Source organism: Paroedura picta, chromosome 13 (genome assembly GCF_049243985.1).
Source record: "Paroedura picta isolate Pp20150507F chromosome 13, Ppicta_v3.0, whole genome shotgun sequence".
Lineage (NCBI taxonomy): Eukaryota > Metazoa > Chordata > Lepidosauria > Squamata > Gekkonidae > Paroedura > Paroedura picta.
The window spans coordinates 35,012,613-35,033,462 of NC_135381.1; the positions used below are offsets into that span (position 1 = coordinate 35,012,613).

At 46.3% G+C, this 20,850-nt stretch overlaps 1 protein-coding gene across 1 annotated transcript in view; it reads left to right on the top strand.

Moving 5' to 3' along the window:
* MID2 (midline 2) overlaps positions 1-20,850 on the top strand; it is a 220,530-nt gene that overhangs the window by 177,020 nt on the left and 22,660 nt on the right. Inside the window, exons 5-7 of the mRNA XM_077307324.1 lie at positions 2,535-2,683; positions 4,982-5,109; positions 10,507-10,650. Coding sequence (XP_077163439.1) covers positions 2,535-2,683; positions 4,982-5,109; positions 10,507-10,650 — 421 coding nt within the window. The remainder of the gene's footprint in view (positions 1-2,534; positions 2,684-4,981; positions 5,110-10,506; positions 10,651-20,850) is intronic.

Below are 20,850 nucleotides of genomic sequence, written 5' to 3' on the forward strand. Positions count from 1 at the left end.
CCCGGCTGCTGCCTCGGGGGCTGCCCTGCCACTCTGCTGCCGGCTCACCTTTGGTGCTCTCCAGCGGCCGGCATGGCTGGGGCTCCCCCTTGGCATGGCACTGTGCAGCTGCTGCTGGCAGCGCCCCCCAGCAGGTGGCGGGAAGTCAGGGGCGCTGGCAGGAAAGCAAGTGGAGCAGCGGCTCAGGCAGTGGCAACGTCCTTCGGCAAAAGACTACCCCCCCCCTCGGGTCTTAGTAAAATTGTCAAGCGTTGACCGGTCCCCGGTGATAAAAAGATTGGGGACCACTCGTCTAAAACACTAAAATCCCCAGTTTAATACCAACAATATAACAGTAATAGATTAAACAAAGACCGTGGCAAAACTACCAAGACAGATCTTCCCTTGGCAAATAGCGGGCTCCGTGTTGCAGGTAGAAAGGAAGATACAAACCCAGCCCCGACCAAACGCCCGGTGGAAGAGCTCCATCTTGCAGGCCCAGCAGACCTGTGTTAGCTCTGGCAGCCTTAATTTCAATTTAAGTTTAATTCTCAAGTAAAAATCAAAAACGGGAATTGCAGTTGTAAAGATTATAATTTTAAGCTGAGGAATGAGGAGAAGGCTGTCATATTTGCTGTTGCATGCTCCTTGAGGGGGGAAGGCTTGACTCCCATGCAGGAGGAGCAAAGCACAAACTCCAGGTCACTATAGAAACTGATCTTACCTTGATGGGGTTGGGGGATCTATTTCAAGCACCGGCTGAAGTTCCCTTGCAAAGCCAAGAGCCGTTGTTTCCTGCCGAACCCTACAGGACAGCCCAACTCCTGGATCTATACTTGGCTCTCCCAAGCATTTTTGATAGTTAAATAGCAGCTGCAGCTTGTGTGTGTGCATTTGCACGTGTGTCATAGAATCATAGAATCCTAGAGTTGGAAGGGGCCATACAGGCCATCTAGTCCAACCCCCTGCTCAACACAGGATCAGCCCAAAGCATCCTAAAGCATCCAAGAAAAGTGTGTATCCAACCTTTGCTTGAAGACTTCCAGTGAGGGGGAGCTCACCACCTCCTTAGGCAGCCTATTCCACTGCTGAACTACTCTGACTGTGAAAAACTTTTTCCTGATATCTAGCCTATATCATTGTACTTGAAGTTTAAACCCATTACTGCGTGTCCTCTCCTCTGCAGCCAGCAGAAACAGCATCCTGCCCTCCTCCAAGTGACAACCTTTTAAATACTTAAAGAGGGCTATCATATCCCCTCTCAACCTCCTTTTCTCCAGGCTGAACATTCCCAAGTCCCTCAACCTATCTTCATAGGGCTTGGTCCCTTGGCCCCAGATCATCCTCGTCGCTCTCCTCTGTACCCTTTCAATTTTATCAACATGTCAATCGGACAGAGACTGGGGAGAGAAGTGTTTAATTTCCATCCCTGCCATATCCCTGCCCACAAAAACCTAGATTTGTCTGAGCTCACCAGAGCTTGTAGTCTAAACTGGGTCAGTACTTGGGTGGGAATCCATCAAGGAAGACCGGATCTACAACACAGGAAGGCAATGGCCGGAGGTGGTTGTGACTCCAAGGCACACTTTACCTGCCCTTAAAAGCACGCGAGAATATCCCACTGGGAAGTCTGTAGGTTGGCTCCAGCAAGGCATATAGGTGGGTATTTGAGGCCAGGAAAATAGTTTGGTGCACCAGTTTAGAGCAGGAATATCAGGGCTCTCTCAGCCTCACCCACCTCACAGGGTGTCTGTGGAGGGGAGAGGAAGGGAAGGCGACTGTGTATCCAACCTTCACTGGCAGTCTTCAAGCAAAGGTTGGATACACACTTTTCTTGGATGCTTTAGGATGCTTTGGGCTGATCCTACATTGAGCAGGGGGTTGGACTAGATGGCCTGTATGGCCCCTTCCAACTCTAGGATTCTAGGACAGAACATCTATCGCTGATGTTCAGCAGTGGAATAGGCTGCCTAAGGAGGTGGTGAGCTCCCCCTCACTGGCAGTCTTCAAGCAAAGGTTGGATACACACTTTTCTTGGATGCTTTAGGATGCTTTGGGCTAATCCTGTGTTGAGCAGGGGGTTGGACTAGATGGCCTGGATGGCCCCTTCCAACTCTATGATTCTATGATTCTATGACTGTAAGCCGCTTTGAGACTCCTTTGGGGAGAGAAAAGAGGCATATAAGAACCAACTCTTCTTCTTCTCCTACCAGTTGGGGGAGAGCTGCCAGCTTCTTGCCTGCAGTTTCATCCTAAATTCCCTGCAGAGAAAGACCATACACACAGCTGCCAGAGAGTTTCTCCTTCTTCAGTCTCCATTAAGCAACGAGGGGGTTCCATGAGTAGAGGCCACTTCCACTATATTTTTTTCCCCGTTCACTTTGTGGACTTGGTGGTTGATTGTTCTTGCTGGTGCTATAGATTATTTTGAGTGAGATCTCCAATGCACTCAGTGCCTCTGGTTGGGCCAGCTGTTTCTTCTGAGCCATGGGTCACCTGCTAATAAGTTTTCTGGCGGTAGCATCTCACGTTTCTCTCCTGCCTCTTTCTCCAAGGTGATGAAGCTGCGGAAACTGGCCCAGCAGGTAGCCAACTGCCGACAGTGCCTGGAGCGCTCCACCGTCCTCATCAACCAAGCGGAGCACATTCTGAAGGAGAACGACCACGCTCGGTTCCTCCAAACAGCAAAGAACGTGGCAGAGAGGTATTACTTCGGAGACTTCTTGCCATCGGGGGAGGCACCATGGCCCAGTGGCATTCAGAATGTCCCAGGTTCAATCCCTAGCATCTCTAGTTTAGCTGTTATGAAAGACCTCTGCCAGTAGATGCCACTGACCAGTGTAAGGCAGCTTCTTCCATGTACTGGAAGAGACTGTGAAGGCTTCTTGACGGCTGTAATCTCCTAGGATTACAACTGATCTCCAGGTGACAGAGATCAGATCTCCTGGAGAAAACGGCTGCTTTCGAAGCTGGACTCTATGCCCCACAGATGTTCTTCCACTCCCCAAATGCACCCTTCTCAGGCTCCGCCCCAAAAATATCTGGGTATTTCCCAACCTGGAACTGGCAACCCTATGTTTACTGCAGGGACTTTTCTACAAAAAGAAAAAGAGGTGTTTTTTAATGCCCCACTGGGGAGTATGGGTTCTCCAGAGCTTTATACGGTCTGCTGGAGAGACATTTGAATGCCCCACCAAATAGTTAATCCTCAGGATGAGCTGTTTGGCAGGATCTTTCTCACTAGAACAGGGGTAGTCAACCTGTGGTCCTCCACATGTCCGTGGACTACGATTCCCATGAGCCCCTGCCAGCAGGGGCTCATTGGAATTGTAGTTGATGAACATCTGGAGGACCACAGGTTGACTACCCCTGCACTAGAAGACCCATATGTGGCTGCAGAGAGCCCACAGATTCAGATGGGTCTGCTAGGGAGACATTTAAAGACCCCACTAAATGGCCGCCAGAACTGGCTATAGGTTGGAATGGGGGCTTGGAGCTGACTTGTCTGCCCCCTGCCTACCCTCCCAGTTCCAACTGGGGATGATTCAGCAGCCTGCTGGAGACATTTAAAGGGACCTAGTCCTTGCTTGTTGTTGTTAGGTGCAAAGTCGTGTCTGACCCATCGCGACCCCATGGACAATGATCCTCCAGGCCTTCCTGTCCTCCACCATTCCCCGGAGTCCATTTAAGTTTGCACCGACTGCTTCAGTGACTCCATCCAGCCACCTCATTCTCTGTCTTCCCCTTCTTCTTTTGCCCTCGATCGCTCCCAGCATTAGGCTCTTCTCCAGGGAGTCCTTCCTTCTCATGAGGTGGCCAAAGTATTTGAGTTTCACCTTCAGGATCTGGCCTTCTAAGGAGCAGGCAGGGCTGATCTCCTCTAGGACTGACCGGTTTGTTCGCCTTGCAGTCCAAGGGACTCACAAGAGTCTTCTCCAGCACCAGAGTTCAAAAGTCCCTGCTACAGCCTGCCAAACAGCTGATACCCAGCGAGGCTTCTCTCTGCAGCAGGATCCGTTAACTGGTGGCTGATTCAGCCAAATTGGTTCAAGATTCCTGAATCGGCCAAACTCAAATCTATATCAATGCTTAGGTTGATCCAAGTTGTACTGAATCAGGAACATTCAAATCCGAAAAGTCCTGAATTTTTCCCCAGTGCACATCCCTACTCTTAACCACCTCATCCTGCTGGCTCTTCAAGGATGCCCCCTGTGGATTGTTTGTAAAAATTTTCGGTGGTAAGAGAAAGCACTTATTCTCCCAGGTGATTGTTTTTGTATTTCCCAGACCTCTTCATGCCCTCCCCTCCCCATGTATCTCTGATGGGCCCAAATAAGTGGTACTCATTTAGACCATTCCTAATACAATTGATTTTATGCTGCTCTCGTGGTTTTAGTTTTGCATTAATTGTTCAGGGCTTGGAGCAGGGGTGCTATTATTCTGTGTTTCAACTGTTTGCCAGAAACTGCTTTGAGAGCAGGAATAGAGAATGCTGTGTCTCTGTGTGTGTGTGACGAATAAGCAAGCGGATGTTCAGAGGGATGCTGATTTTGAGGAACACATTCAACTCCCCACCCTACCCCTGCATTGCATTGCTCTAATCCTCAACCAACTCTGATTCCAGAAATTGGGGGGGGGGGGCTGGATTAATGGAGCGAGTGGGCAGAGCCCTGAGGAGGGAACACAGTGCTCCCCTCCTGGGTGCTGTTTTAAGTATAGAAGGAAAGATTTCCTCCCCTTCCCCAATATATACCTGCCCAAGGCAAACGCATGAAAGGAACTGATATTGTGACATCTGATGTGGGCCTCTGTTAACAGAGTCGATACGCCTGAAGACTCTTGCAGAAACCATTGAGGTCCCGCACTTTAAACTCTGGCGTCGGCCCCCACCCCCCTTGTATCACTGCAAGGCCGTTTGCAGCTCTTTAATCAAAAATCAAAGCGCCGTCTGGGAGTTGCAACCACCGTCTAATGTATATTGATGCTCTCTTCTGTCTTTCAGGGTCGCCATGGCAACCGCATCCTCTCAAGTTTTGATACCCGATATCAATTTTAACGATGCCTTTGAAAACTTTGCTTTAGATTTTTCCAGAGAGAAGAAGCTGCTGGAGGGGTTGGATTATCTAACAGGTTTGTGCTGATTCTGCAGCCCCAGCCTCCCTCTGCTGCCCCCCCCCCCCCGGCTGCCTTTTGCCTGCTGGGCCATGTTTTGCCTTTCCTTCCGAGCTGATGAGTGCAGGAACAGTCGTTTCTCTTCCTTCTCGGCATGCAGAACAGTTAAGTACCTTAAGTGGTCCCAGCAAGGCGGTCTGCACACTCAGCACAGTAAAGGGATGGAATCCTAGAACAATAGAAGGAACCGTAGCACAGCCAGCAGAGAAAGCAATGTTTGATAACTCCTCCACATAAGCAGACCTTGCAGCTAGAAAATAAATATCCTTGGTGGATACAGTACTCACTTTTAGGGATGCCTCTCTTTTTACTCACACAGAAACACTTCTACCTAGTGAGAGCCAGTTTGGTGTCGTGGTTACGAGTGCAGACTTCTAATCTGGCATGCTGGGTTTGATTCTGCACTCCCCCACATGCAGCCAGCTGGGTGACCTTGGGCTTGCCACAGCACTGAGAAAACCGTTCTGATCAAGCAGTGATATCAGGGCTCTCTCAGCCTCACCCACCTCACAGGGTGTCTGTGGTGGGGAGAGGAAGGTAAGGCGATTGGAAGCTGCTTTAAGACTCCTGATAGAGCTGTTCTGACCGAACAGTGATATCAGGGCTCTCTCAGCCCCACCCACCTCACAGGGTGTCTGTTGTGGAGAGAGGAAAGGTAAGCCGCTTTGAGACTCCTTTAGGTAGAGAAAAGCAGCATATGAGAATCAACTCCCCTTCTTCTAGTGGATGCATGTGTTCTTCCCAAGCCTCAATACATCATCTGTGCTTGCTTTTACATCCTGCCTGTCAGAAACTTCCAAACCATTTTACAAGCAAATGCCGCCTCCCCAGTGTTGGGTTTGAAAAAGCTTTACTGTATCTTTTTCAACCTCTGAAGCAGAAGAAGAGCTGTTTTTTTATACCCTGCTCTTCTCTGCTCGAAGGAGTTCTAAAGCAGCTTACAAGTGCCTTTCCCTTTCTCTCCCCACAACAGGCACCCTGTAAGGTAGGAGAATCACTTTTTCAGAACAGAGTTGTTTTTCTAACCCAGGAATGACGGGTACAATAACTCTGGAAAGTTATTTGGAGTATGCGGAGGGGCATCTTGTGACGTTTTTACTGGGAGAGAGGATTAAGTCAGTCTCAAGTGCTGTAGCAAAATATTGCTTTTTAATTTCTAGGAAAAGGAAAGTTTTAGCTAATCAAATTTGTCAATTTTACTAGCATGCTGTACTAATTTGTCGTCAAATTTTCCTTTTTATTTGATTATCAATTGTATGTGTGTGTGTGTGTGTGTATACACATACATACACACACACACACACACACACATATTTTTGCTGTTATTGACCGTATTAATAAACTGAATACTGAATAGGTACTCTGGCTCACCTAGTTTTTGGATGCTGAAACTTCAACAAGGAGAGGAGGAGAAAGGTGGATTAAACTACTGTTGGAGAAGAATGAGCTTATAAATGTAAATCAAGATCTACCTTTTCTATTACGGGATGTGTATCCATATACTACTAGATCATTGGCCTCCAATCTCTTGGCAACTTAATATAAAATTAAAATTAATAAACTTTTATGATTTCCCTGCTTGATATAATGGCTTAAGGCTTAAAGTCAAAGAGCATTATAATGGAAAGGAAAAAGAATGTGCCTGCAAGGTAGGTTGGACTTAGAGAGCTCTAACAGAACTGCTCAGTGAGAACAGCCCGAAGAGAACTGTGACTAGCCCAAGGTCACCCAGCTGGTTGCATGTGGAGGAGTGAGGAATCAAATCTGGTCCTCCAAATTAGAGGCCACCACTCTTAAGCACTACGCCAAGCTAGCTGAGAAAAAGAGCAATGCCCAGGGGTCTTTCCTTGATGATTGCCCCACAAGACTTCAGCTCAGAGGACCCTCTCCAGTCAGTTGCTGCAAAAAGTGGCTCTGTGGATCAAAATGAGCATGTTCCTTTTAGGGGAAGGGAACAGCCATATCCACAGAGACTACGAAGCACATGAGGAAATTCTGGGAAACAGGCTTCATGAGGAAATTCTGCATCCAAAAGCAGGCTTCCCTCTTCCCTCATAGACCGTTTATGCACTGGGAACTTCGTTACCTCAGCTCCTGTGCAGGAGCACAAATCCGGGTCGGATGAGGTACACCAGGCCAAATGCTCCCCCATGTGGGTGCAGGAAGTGGTGGGGCAACCAACCACGACTGAAACTACAGCCTGCAGCCTGGAATGAAACCTCCAGTGCATAAACGGTCATAGTGGAGAATATGAGAAGAAACATCAAGTGAAGGGAGGGGAGACTAATTACCAGTGTTTCAACGTATTCTTACTTTGTTCTTGGTTGGTTGGATTTTTAAGTCAATGTGCTGATAGACAACTTGGTTTTAATTAGTTTGTTAACCTGATTATGTCAAAATGTGGATGTCAGATTCCATTATTAACACCCTTAATTTCCGAGTCTCTCCGTCTTCGGTGGATGGGCGGCTCTCCCAGCCATCTGTCGCTCTGCGCAAAGGGCCACGGTTTCACATTAGTGGAGTCTGTGGATGGGCTCAAGCTGCAGTGAGGGAGAATTAAGCACAGCATTAATATCATGAGTAATTTGGGGCTAGGAAAGGATCCAGGCAATTAAAGCAGTGACCAAGGACAGAACTACATGTTATCTGTAAGTCCATGATTGTTTTACAGGACTGTTTTCCCCTCTTCCAAATTCAGCCGCTGGGGCTACTTTTTCAAAGGTAAAAATAGCATTGGGAAATGAGATGAGGGAGTTCTTTAACCCTGTCTTCTTCTCCCCTTAACCCTATTGAAAAAAAAATCCACTCCTGAGAAATATTTACTGTCTCCTGCAGGAGTTAAAGCTGCACCAGAATAACTTTTTTTCACAGAGGTAAAATGGCAGGGGAAGAGTGGGTTAAAGCAGTCCCCCTCATTCATTCTATCTCCAAAAGCCGATTTTTTAATATGATCAAGGAACTAAACATTAGGTATAGTTGTGCTTTTGTAGGAAAAGTGTAAAAAAAGTATGGATCCGAATCAGGGATGACTGCAAAATCCAATTTAGATTAGGTTTTGCAATCAAAACTGCTCATCTAATCAAATTCCATTCAGAGGTAATTCCCATGAGCTGCTTAATCGTTGCATCTAGAATCCTAGAATCATAGAGGGGGAAGGGGCCATACAGGCCATCTAGTCCAACCCCCTGCTCAACGCAGGATCAGCCCTAAGCATCCTAAAGCATCCAAGAAAAGTGTGTATCCAACCTTTGCTTGAAGACTGCCAGTGAGGGGGAGCTCACCACCTCCTTAGGCTGTGTTGTAATGGTTCTGTGAAGTTCCTTTATTACTTCTCTAAGCCCATCCATGTCCTAGAGAACTTCTGGTAGCCGGGACATTGGCGAGGTAATCCAGAGTCTCTTTCTTACAGAAACACACACCACCCCTCCATACTGGGTAAAGATGGTTTGTGGGGGTGGGAAGGCAAAGGGTGGACCATTTCCTTTCTGCAGCATTAAAAGTCACAAACTACAACAGAGAATTTTTCAATCAAAGCCCTAGAAAGGAGAGGGATCAAACCCTAAGTGTGATGGAACCTTTTGACATAATCATCTGTGAAAGACTACAGTGACTGTCGCCAGACAATGTGTTCTAAAGTGAGGTTGGCCAGCTTTATTTTCAAGATTTGTATGCCACTTTTGCACCCAAGAAGGGCCACTGCTTATGTATACCCCTCACTTCCTTCATATTATTCTGTAATGCTTTAATATGTTTTTTCATGAGATGCTCCTTATGGAGCAGGGTGGTATTTGTTGTTGTACAGCTACATCTAAATAATACATGGCCCAGTGGGAAGGCCTATGTTCTGCATCCACAGGGTTCTCAGGTCTAGCATCTCTGATTAAACCACCTCTGGTGCCGGGAAAGAGGATCGGTTCTTCATACACTTTCAACACTGTGCTGCCCAACCCAAGACAGAATTATCAGGCTCAGATATAATTAGAATTATCTAAAGGTAAAGGTAAAGGTATCCCCTGTGCAAGCACCGGGTCATATCTGACCCTTGGGATGACGCCCTCCAGCGTTTTCATGGCAGACTCAATATGTGGTGGTTTGCCAGTGCCTTCCCCAGTCATTACTCATTTTACCGACCTCGGAAGGATGGAAGGCTGAGTCAACCTTGAGCCGGCTGCCAGAATCAAACTCCCAGCCTCATGGGCAAAGCTTTCAGACGGCTGCCTTACCACTCTGCACCACAAGAGGCTCTAGAATTATCTAGACACCTGAAATAAAGTTTTGCTAAATCAAAAAGTAACTTGGTTTTTCAGGTGCTGGCCTTAATTTTAATGTAATGTATGAGTGTAAAGTTAACTTTCTGATTGAAATAACTGGGACATTATGGGCTGCTCTTGAACTTCTTTTTTGTCCATTGAGCACCCATGTGACAAAATCTAATAGCTGGCATTACTCTATTTGATTTAGTCTTTGGTGTGGAGTTATATTGTCTTGTGAATAAAGCCATTGCAATCTGGAGGCTTGAACTTGCAATAGTCAGTTGTAAAAGGGTGTATACAAATATACTTCTTAATATTAATTATCACACAAACATTTATTCACTTAAGTGATGGTTAATTGGCATATTAGTGTTTTTTTAAGAGGGAGACCAGTTTTAACAAAGTTTCGAAAGTGCTCCAAGAGTTGGAAGGGGTACTAGCCAATCAGTGCTGTGCACCATTGGCTTATGTTTCAGACTGGCAGAACTAGTTTTCCCTGAACTGAACCTTAGAGAGGACATGTTTTTTTTATGCGCAGTACACAGCATAGTGAATATGATTTCATTGCAGGTGACTACCTCAACTAGTGTGCATTTACACACACTGAAAGAATCCACTTTATACCTATGGATGCTTTAGGATGCTTTGGGCTGATCCTGCGTTGAGCAGGGGGTTGGACTAGATGGCCTGTATGGCCCCTTCCAACTCTATGATTCTGTGATTCTATATTCCCATTGTTCAATTGTCACATTCATTTATCAGAAAAATTTTTTTCAAAGTCAGAGTAGTTCAGCAGTGGAATAAGCTGCCTCAGGAGGTGGTGAGCTCCCCCTCACTGGCAGACTTCAAGCAAAGGTTGGATACACACTTTTCTTGGATGCTTTAGGGTGCTTTGGGCTGATCCTGCGTTGAGCAGGGGGTTGGACTAGATGGCCTGTATGGCCCCTCCCAACTCTATGGTTCTATGATATGTGCAATTTCTGATCTGGGAGGCCACCGGTATGACTGCAGCATTTTCTTTACTGGGTTGCCAAAGGACACAGCGGAGGCATTTGTAAAGGCTCTGACATCCTGTCTTTATTGTCACCTGTTGCTCCCACAGCACCTAACCCACCATCGGTCCGTGAAGAACTTTGCACTGCCTCGCACGACACCATCACTGTCCACTGGATCTCAGACGACGAATTCAGCGTCAGCTCTTACGAACTCCAGTACACGATCTTCACCGGCCAGGCCAACTTCATCAGTAAGTAGCTTTGGGCTTGCCTTGACACCACCAGCAGCAGCAGCCGCCCAGTTCTAGGGGAAACTCAAGCATATTTCGTTCATATAATGCTTAGCTATAAGAGGGAATGGGGTAGTAAGGAGAATGATGGAACTACGCATAATGTATTGCCTCTCCTCTCACCCTTTTAATCTTCCCACCAAGGAACCCTTGATACGAAGAAGCCCTGCAGTTTGCAGGAAGACCGTTCGAAAGTCATAGCCTGTTTTTATTGACGTACGTTGATGCATGCAGTCCTTAGAAGATGATGGGGACAAAACAAGGAGCTTCAGCAAAAAAAAAAAAAAGGGGGGGGGTCCCAATCTCTAGATCAGGGGTAGTCAAACTGCGGCCCTCCAGATGTCCATGGACTACAATTCCCAGAAGCCCCTGCCAGCATTCGCTGGCAGGGGCTTCTGGGAATTGTAGTCCATGGACATCTGGAGGGCCGCAGTTTGACTACCCCTGCTCTAGATTAGCGATCCCCAACCTGTGGGCTGCGGACCACCTGTGGTCCTTCGACTAATTGGAGGTGGACCCCGAAGGATGCCTTCTCCCCCCCCCCCGGCCCTTTATTTCATCCCCCCCCAGCCCTTTACATTACAACACACTTCATTGTTGTGGCGTGTCTGTATCTTATTTTGAAGGGATGTTTAAACATTACCATAGAGATCAGAGAGCGTTAGGGCAGTGGTTGAGAGTAGAGGAGTAAAACTACCCCCCCCCCACCGGGCCTCAGTAAAAGGCGTTGAGTGGTCCCCGGTGATAAAAAGGTTGGGGACCACTGCTCTAGATGATCACTTTTAAAAGTAATTCTTCCTTCATTTATACCCCACATCTCTCCCTGTTGGGATCCAAAATGGTGTGCACTATTCTCCTTTCTGCCATTTTATCCTCACAACGACACTGTGAAGTGGGCTAGTGTGACTGATCCAAGCTTGTCCTCACCTGCTTCCATGGAAGAGTGAGGATTCGAACCAGGTCTCCCCTGATCCTAGTTTAACTGCTACATCACCCTCTATGTTCACTTTTATTTTCATGGCAGTAGTTGTATTTGATTGTTTGCAGTCATATCACAGCTTTACCCATGGAACACTCTAAGCCACAGTTCTCAGTCTCCCATCCAGTCTGGGATCAGATGTAAGCCCTACTTCGTTTCAGCAAAGGTTGCTGCATTTTGTTCCTTTAAAGGTAAAGGTAAAGGTAAAGGTCTCCCCTGTGCAAGCACTGGGTCATGTCTGACCATTGAGGTGATGCCTTCTAGCGTTTTCCTGGCAGACTCAATACGGGGTGGTTTGCCAGTGCCTTCCCCAGTCATTACCGTTTACCCCCCAGCAAGCAAGCTGGGTACTCATTTTACCGACCTCGGAAGGATGGAAGGCTGAGTCAACCTTGAGCCGGCTGCTGGGATCGAACTCCCAGCCTCATGGGCAGAGCTTTCAGACTGCATGTCTGCTGCCTTACCACTCTGTGCCACAGGAGGCTCTTTTTTGTTCCTTTAGGGGTGGCCAAACTTTAGCTCTCCAAATATACTTGAATTACAGCTCCCCTGGCAGGGGACTCATACTGGCAGGGACTCATGGGAATTGTAGTCCTCGGCCATCTGGAGAGCCACAGTTTAGCCACTCTTGCTTTAAACAAGGGTCCCCCAATGTGGTGCCTGTGAGGGCCATTGTGCCTGCCAAGTGTTTCTAGAAAGTGGGTGTGTTCTAGTGGGGCTTTTGCCTAACAAGGCTTCCGATTGGCCACTGGAGATTTGATTGGCTGTGCAGCTTTGGCAGCAGTTGCCATCACAGCATAAGGATGTTTACTGTGTGGCTGAAGGTGAGCTGCAGCAGCTCTTTTGTGCCTAGTTCTGCCTCCTGCGGCAGCAATATTTTGGCAGCCATTTTGTGACTGTACCCACCACGGTTAGTCAGAGTTCCAGAGGTACCTACAGACTCAAAGGCCTTAGGAACATCTGCTTTAAGCCATGGCCCAAGACCCTTGGCACAAAGGCCAAAGTGTCGTAGGGCTCTTGTATCTACAGCTTGCTTATTTTCTGTAAGTCAGAATAGATATTATTGGAAATGGCAGTATAAGAATGCAGCAATTTTGTTTTTGTTTTCTAAATTTGCTTCATGAAGATATTTTTCTCCTGCGTCACGTTCATATCAGATCCACGCATGTCGCAGAATGGATATAGTGTAGCCTCCAACCGGCCCGAGCTTTTCAGCTTGGCCCGATCTGCCATCCCAGCAGGATTGAAAACGGAGTGGCATCGCAGTAAATGCAGCTTGATTTGTGAGCCAGGTGCTTGGAGAAGCTGGCCCCATCCTGCCTCTTCCTCCACTCAACATCTTAAGCAGGCACAGTCATTGATTATGAATTGGTGCCCAGAAGCCCTAAGAAAATTAGTATTACCAGTGGGAGGAGAGAGATTTTGTTTGTAAGGATTTTAAGCGAGATTGTTCAGGCAAATCTCTTGAGTGGTTTTTGTACTTTGGGTCTGCAACAGCTTGTCGGAGAGATGACAGCCCTTCAACAAGGTAATAGAGTTAAGCTGCAGGGCAGGGAACTGTAATGACCACAGGCTAACTTGATGCGGAGGAGTGAGGGGTGGGAACGCTGACAGGCTGAGACAGTCTTACTTATCAGTAATGAAATAAACCCACAGAAAACACTATCTTCAAACTCTATCATTGCATGTCCCTTTTCTTTTTGTCAACCTCCCTCCCATTTCTGTATGTCTTCAGTTCCAACTCCTTTTTAATTTTTAAAAGAAGGGAAAATCCACCTCAAGTTATTTCTCTCACTAGCTGGAAGCTTAGGCATTATGTTTTTCTGTCTCTTCTTTAGATTTCTTCAGGAGTAAATTTGGGGGTGGCGAGTTTGGTGTAGTGGTTAGGAGTGTGGACTTCTAATCTGGCATGCCGGGTTCGATTCTGCACTCCCCCAGATGCAGCCAGCTGGGTGACCTTGGGCCAGTAACAGCACTGATAAAACTGGTCTGACCGAGCAGGAATATCAGAGCTCTCCCAGCCTCACCCACCTCACAGGGTGTCTGTTGTGGGGAGAGGAAGGGAAGGCGATTGTAAGCCGCTTTGAGATTCCTGATAGAGCTGGGCCAGTAACAGCACTGATAAAACTGGTCTGACCGAGCAGTGATATCAGGGCTCTCTCAGCCTCACCCACCTCACAGGGTGTCTGTTGTGGAGAGGGGAAAGGGAAGGTGACTGTAAGCCGCCTTGAGCCTTCTTTGGGTAGAGAAAAGTGACATATAAGAACCAACCTTTCTTCTAAAAAACATGATTGGTTTGCCCAGTACATCTGTTATGTTAGCTATATAGACATATTCTTTTAACACCCAGAGCTATGCAATGGGTATCTTTTGGCTGCTAGGAGCTGTTATCAGATCAGACTAAGGTAATGAATTACAAGGAATGATGAACTGATTAGAAAGATTCATCATCCTGCTTTCATATACCGTATTTACCTGCATATAAGCCAAGTTTTCCAGCACTGTTTTTAGCACTTAAAAGACCCCCTTGATAATTGATTACCAGCCTGCCCCCAGCCAGCCAATTGCAGCATTGCATCTGCAACCTGAGCTCTTTGCAAGTGAGCTAATTGCTTCCAGCTAACCATTGCCTTCTGCAAATATCTTGAAAGCTTACTCTGGCAGCTTGTAGAACATCAATGGTTTGACTGAGGGATTCTGATATTTCCCCCCCCCCCTTCTTTTCCTAATCACTTCTTCCAAACTATTCTTTTGGTTTCTGGGGGTAGGGTGGGTTTTGGGGGTGCTTTGGGATTTACTGTTTTTTCAGTGTTTCTTCTTTTATCTGAGGGGCAGCATTGTTCTTCTTGGGGTTGTGTTTCTTTTAAAAGTTGATTTTTACAGTTCTTTATTTCAGTGTTTTGTTCTGGGGGGCATTGTAGTCCCCAGTTTGATAGCTGTCGTACTTGTTGTAGTAGGTTGCCAACTTTGGGTACTATTGTTCTGCTCTGGTTTGCTGGCTTGAGGGGCACTATTTGATTCTTCTGTCAGAGCTGTTCTCACAGAGCAGTTCAGTCAGTGCTCTCTCAGGGTGTCTGCCATCAAGAGAGGAAGGGAAGACAATTGTAAGCCACTGAGACTCCTTTGGTTAGTGAAAAGTGGGGTACAAAAACCAGCAGCTATTCATCCTCTTGACTTTTCTGTATTTGTTGGAAGGGAGGCTGGATGGGAGAGCCTGTGATGATCGAGCATGGATTAAGCGCTTAGGCCACCCTGTAAATTTACCAGTAGCCTGCTGCATTTCCCACCCTCGGCTTATATGCGAGTCAATAAGTTTGCCCAGATCTTCTGGTAAAATTAAGCGCCTCGGCTTATATGCAGGTCGGCTTATATGCGAGTATATACGGTGATGGTTTTTATATTGCAAAGAAATGCACAGCAAACTGATTTTGAACAGCAAGGTAGTGTTGCTAGACCTTTTGTGATTATTTTCACTATAGACTACAGATAGAGGAAATAGGAAGGTGAAGATGCATCTTATGTAGGGACAGCTGACTTGTCAGGGAGAAAGGTTGTTGCTTGCCCTTGATGCACTGGCTTTCTACATTCAGTGAATTATTGACACAAGGGAAAACATTGCAATATGGAATTATCTGTTTTGCATTCTGAATTGGTATGGACGCAGGACAGATTTTTTCGAACTTTTGAATGATGCTTAATTTGCCTGTGGCTGATTTTAATTTGCTCCAAGGCAAGTTCATAGGCTCAGTACAATGGATCATGAGCTATGAGGTCTCAGTCAGTTTTGTGGCAATTGATTTTATTTGCTAACTTTTCTGATGTGGGCAGAGAGTACTTTTCAGATGCTTCCTGACCATAGATGTTGCCAACTAATCACAAACAACGTCTGGTTAATCAAAGTTCCTTTGGCCATGGTTTGGTATCACATCTTGATTGCGATTGTGAGTGCGAGAGATTTCCCACCTTCCATCCTTGTGGGGAAGGTGCAAAAGAGGGCCAGTCGAATCACAGATCCAAAAAGAAGACAACTTTATCTTGTTGGCTATCCTAATCTTTCTTCTATTATATTTTAGGAAATGTTAATTGATTGCTCCATTCTGATTAAAATAAAATATTAATACATTTTGATAAATATTTGCTTCATATCATTTATGCTGAAAGACTCGAAAATAACCCAAACGGATTCCAGATGTGATCTCGTTTTCTATCCTTTCTTCGTCAGTTGGCAAAATTTTTGAACCAAGATTCATTTCAATAGTCTTAATTATTCCATATGCGTTTTGGCTGTTTTTGAATCTTTCAACATAAAAGATACGATGCAAATATTTTTCAAAACATATTAATATTTCATTTTAATTAGAATGGAACAGTACATTGTCCTTGTTGGGAAGGCAGGAATGGGCCACAGCCTAAATAGGGACAGATTGCAGCAGCTGCACGTTCATCTAAATCTGCTGGAAGATCCGGGTAACTGAACAGTGGTGCATTTTGCTTGACAGTGTTAGTGAGGCAACCCTCAGTTTATGCAGTGTTGAAGCCTTCTGGGGTTCTTTGCAAGGAACTACAAGAAGGGCTGCATAGGGCATCTCTCCAGATCAGGGATAGTCACACTGCGGCCCTCCAGATGTCCATGGACTATATTCGCTGGCAGGGGCTCCTGGGAATTGTAGTCCATGGACATCTGGAGGGCCGCAGTTTGACTACCCCTGCTCCAGATGGTAAACCGAAGGATGAGGAGAAGAAAGAAGGAAATTTGAATGTTCTGATTGCCATTGTGTGCTTTTCAAAGGGTTGAGTCCTCGGGAATTGTTCTTGAGCTTGGGCAATTCAGCAAATCACTACTCATAATGAAACCAAGTCTTTCTGGAGACTAGCCTTCTCAGGTCTGCACTGGCAAGAGTGCATTCAAGAAAGAGGCTAGTGCTCCCGAGCAAGCTAATGGTGAAATTGGATTGATTTTTTTTCCTCTTCCCTCCCTGCCCTCAAATAATATCACAAAATGTCTCCAGGTAATTCTTTTAGAGAATGCCTGTCTTGTCTAATCATTCATCTAACACCACAGAGCCTTTGTTTGGCATGGATGGGATTAAAGGGACTCTGCAGGCCCCCTTGTGATTGACAGCTGCCACAGGGCCATCGTTTAGAATTTTGTGCAGTCTTGTAAGTAAGGAATTAGAGCTTATGGTTCAGTGCACAGGTCATTGCATCTTGTGTGTTCATGTCTGCGCAAGGAGATTGGCTGATGGTTCTACTCTGAAGGTAGCTTCATCTGCTGAACACAGCCCACTTTTCCAGACCAAAACCCTACCAGAAACTGGCTGCCATCTTTGGAGAGGACTCCAGGAGCAACAGAATATAAAGAGCTTTGAAAGCTCATATGCAATGACATGACCCTCTTTTAAATATTTATTGATTGATTGCTTGACTGACTGACTGACTGACTGACTTAAACCACCACTTCCTGAATAGGCTGCATGGGTGTAGCATATCAACAGATTGAATGCTGGGTATATCCTTTTGAACCTCCCTGCTGGCCGGTCATTCCAGTCACACCCTGCAGCCAGTTTGAGATGTGGGGAAGATGCACCATTTTCCATCTCAGGTATACAAGACTCTTTCTTTCTTGGCAGTAGGAATGAGGGCAGAAATATCAAGGGGGCAGGAATGCTTCCTAGAACAGAGTCCCTGAGGTAGAAGTATCTTACTTCCATCTCAGCCATAGGGTATTTTGTTAACCAATGAAGATGGAGGAAGAAAGAGAGGAGGTAGGATTGGCCACTAGGCCAGCCAATCCAAGGGAAACAACAAGATCATGAGTCAGTTAATGAGTATACCTTCTTCTGAGTCAGACCATTGATCTTTCAAGGTCAATATTGTCTGCCCTAGCTGGTTGGGTCAGGGATCCCTATAATAAAGGGAAGAGGAAGAGACAGCGGTGGGAGGAGGTGGGACAAGGGATTTGAGATATGGTCATGCTCAAACCCCTTTTAACCTCTGTCCCATCTCTCAGGTCACTAGGGTGGAGACAAAGGTCAAAAGTTCTGTGCAATATCAGGTCAATCAACAACAAAGCCTCCAGGATGGACCAGGTATGCCTGACAGAAACCTGGGCCAGGGAGGGTGAAACAGTTGCCATTAAAGAACTAGCCCCTGCTGGGTTCTCTGTCCATGGCTGTCTCCATCCTGACCCCCACTTGATGGAATGAGCTCTAAGAAGAGATCAGGGCCCTGCCAAAGCTAGCACAGTTCTGCAGAGCCTGCAAAATGAAGCTCTTCTGCCAGACATTTGGTTGAGACAGACCAAAACCAACATCTACTGAGCCCCCCAGAATCCCTCTTTCATGAGTTGAACTTGAACTGACCCACCATTGGATAGTTAACAATGTTATTCTACCAGTTATATACCAGTAATGTTACTGAAATGTTTTAGCAACCACTGTTATTCTGTTGTTATTCAACATTTACTGAATTATATTGTACCTTTTCTGTTTTGGATGCAAACTTCCCTGAGCCAAAAGGGAGAGTGGTATATAAATATAAGAAAATAAATAAAAATAAATAAAATGTCTCCCAGGCTGAAGGTGGAGTCTTCCACATCACCCCACTACCTTATCCCTTTAACTGGAAGTGCTAGAAATTGAACCAGGACCTTGCATATAAATAGCAGATGCTCTGCCACTGAACCCCATCCCAACTACACATGCATGTAAAAAGACACTCAGAGCACTTGGATTGTGCTTTGGGATGTTCAAAATGTTCAAAAGTTGTTCATTCTGGGTCCTGATGTTTCATCTAGGCAAGCCGTGTATTTGTTTTCTTCGATTAGAGCTGTACTTTGGCCTGCTAATGCACACGGGGAAGGCAATGCATCTTTCTGCACCAAATAATTGTGCTTATTCCAAGCACAATGTGGATTGCCTGAGATTTCCAGAATCATTAAGTAGTTAATTAGTATGCTAATTAATGAAAAAGCAGGTTGCGTAACAGAATTTGACATCTGCACCAACATTCTGTTTTCTCAATAATAAATCTTCATGAAAGAGTAGCCAACTCAAATCCTTTGTTGGGGAATGTTGAGATAAGCTGGTGCTTCCTGCAGTCCCCCCACCCCACCCCCCAGGATACTACTGTGCTGCAAAGACAACAGTCTTACGCCTTCTTGTTTGTGTGGGCCTCCCACTACAAATATGGCATCCCAGAAGGCTGTCCTCTTTCGGGCTGCAACAGAGCCACTGTGAGAGTTTGCAGGCGGGTCTGAAGCCCTCTCTTTGCACATCACCTTCCAGTACGGTTGGGTTTGAGGGCCAAATTAAATGTAATACCAGATATTCTGTGAATGGAACATGGTGATTCCGGAGAGAGCCTCAGCAGCTCGGGATAAAGAGAGGAAACGCTTCCCTTCTGCACTCAAGCAAATTCTCCCCACCCTGCTTCAGCGGCTCTTTCCTCTGGGGTTGAACATACAAGCATGCTTCTGCAAGGGAGGAGATGGAATGAGAAAACATTGGTGGTGGTGGGGTTTAAAACCCCTCTGCTTGTGTCAAGCCCCTGATGGAAACTTCATCACAGATGCTGGTTCCTGCTGCAGTTTCATGGCTGAAAAAACAGCTGTGTGAGGCCCTTTCTCAAATCTTCGGCCACCATGTTTCATTTGGCACTAACTTGCCCCTTGTTGATTTGGGCTTCACTCATTTAGTTTATGCAGCCCTGTGTGACTTCCCATAGCCAATTCTATGGCAAATAAGCAGCTATTCCACATTGCTGTGGCCTCACATAGAAGAGAAAGATTCTGGAATCCCCATATTCCCTAGCCTGGGAGAAGGAACGTGATTTTGAAAAGGATACTCTCCTGATCCCAATTACTTGCTCCCATGGAGGACAGAGAAAGTTATGCAACTTCTCCAGGCCATTCACACTTTCAGTGGGATACAATTAAGCTACTGCTGAGTCTTCTAGTAATACCTCAAGAGCCAACAGCCAGTGATCCAAAAATTGCTTTTAAAAATCAGTATCCTCAAAATCCAAGCACGTTGAAACTTTGGATTTGCACATACTGAACTCTCTGCCGGTTTCTGAAGAGCTACAGGTTTTGGCACTAAAACACAGCAGATGATCCAGTCCCACTCACAACTTGGACTGCTTCAGCATTGCTTGATCCTGTGCTCATTTTCCTTGCCTGCCCGGGGCTGTGAAGTGAAGGAGATACATGTAGTGCTGGACCCGGTGACCTGAACAGTAATAGTCTCCACTTAGCAGTTTTATCACCTTCCAACTCAGTGTAGGAGATTCTCTTAAGAACAGTCCTGGCATTCAGGACTAAGCCCTAGGGCAGGGGTAGTCAACCTGTGGTCCTCCAGATGTTAATGGGCTACAATTCCTAACCCCTAGGGCAGGGGTAGTCAACCTGTGGTCCTCCAGATGTTCATGGGCTACAATTCCCTAAGCCCTAGGGCAGGGGTAGTCAACTCCTAAGCCCTAGGGTAGGGGTAGTCAACCTGTGGTCCTCCAGATGTTCATGGGCTACAATTCCCATGAGCCCCTGCCAGCATTTGCTGGCAGGGGCTCATGGGAATTGTAGTCCATGAACACCTGGAGAACCACAGGTTGACTACCCCTGCCCTGGGTGATGAAGTGAACATCCATCTCTGAAATGCAGCAGATGTCTTTCCAGAGCTCTACCTTGCTCTGTTTTCTTCTGAAGGTCAAAGTTAGGACATGCATCCAATAAGGGGACCTTTAACCTTTTCGCCATGCAGGCGTTTCTCTCAGCTAGAGTGACTTTGCTTTATTGCACCTGGTTTCCTTAGCTTAATAAAAACGAGGCCAGCTTCTCTCACGCCGTTTCTTTCTAATTCCCACGCAGGCTCCTCTGGACTTGCCAGGCAAGAGATTAAATCAACTGGAAAGACGTGTGCTCCCAGCTGGCCTCACGCCTACTTCTTGGTTGCTTCCCACCCCCGTTACCAGACTGTAAATATTCTCTCTGCATTAGATAAAATTTATGGAGAGGGAGAGATCTATAAAGTACTGTGAACCCTGGCTGAACAGGGACCCTCTGTGTAAGGGGAAAGCACCATGCTGAGTCCATACAAAGGTGTCCATGGAGAGAACAGTGTAATCATTAAGAGCAATGGACTGTGATTTGGAGAACCGAGGCTGAATCTGCACAGAGCTTTTATTCC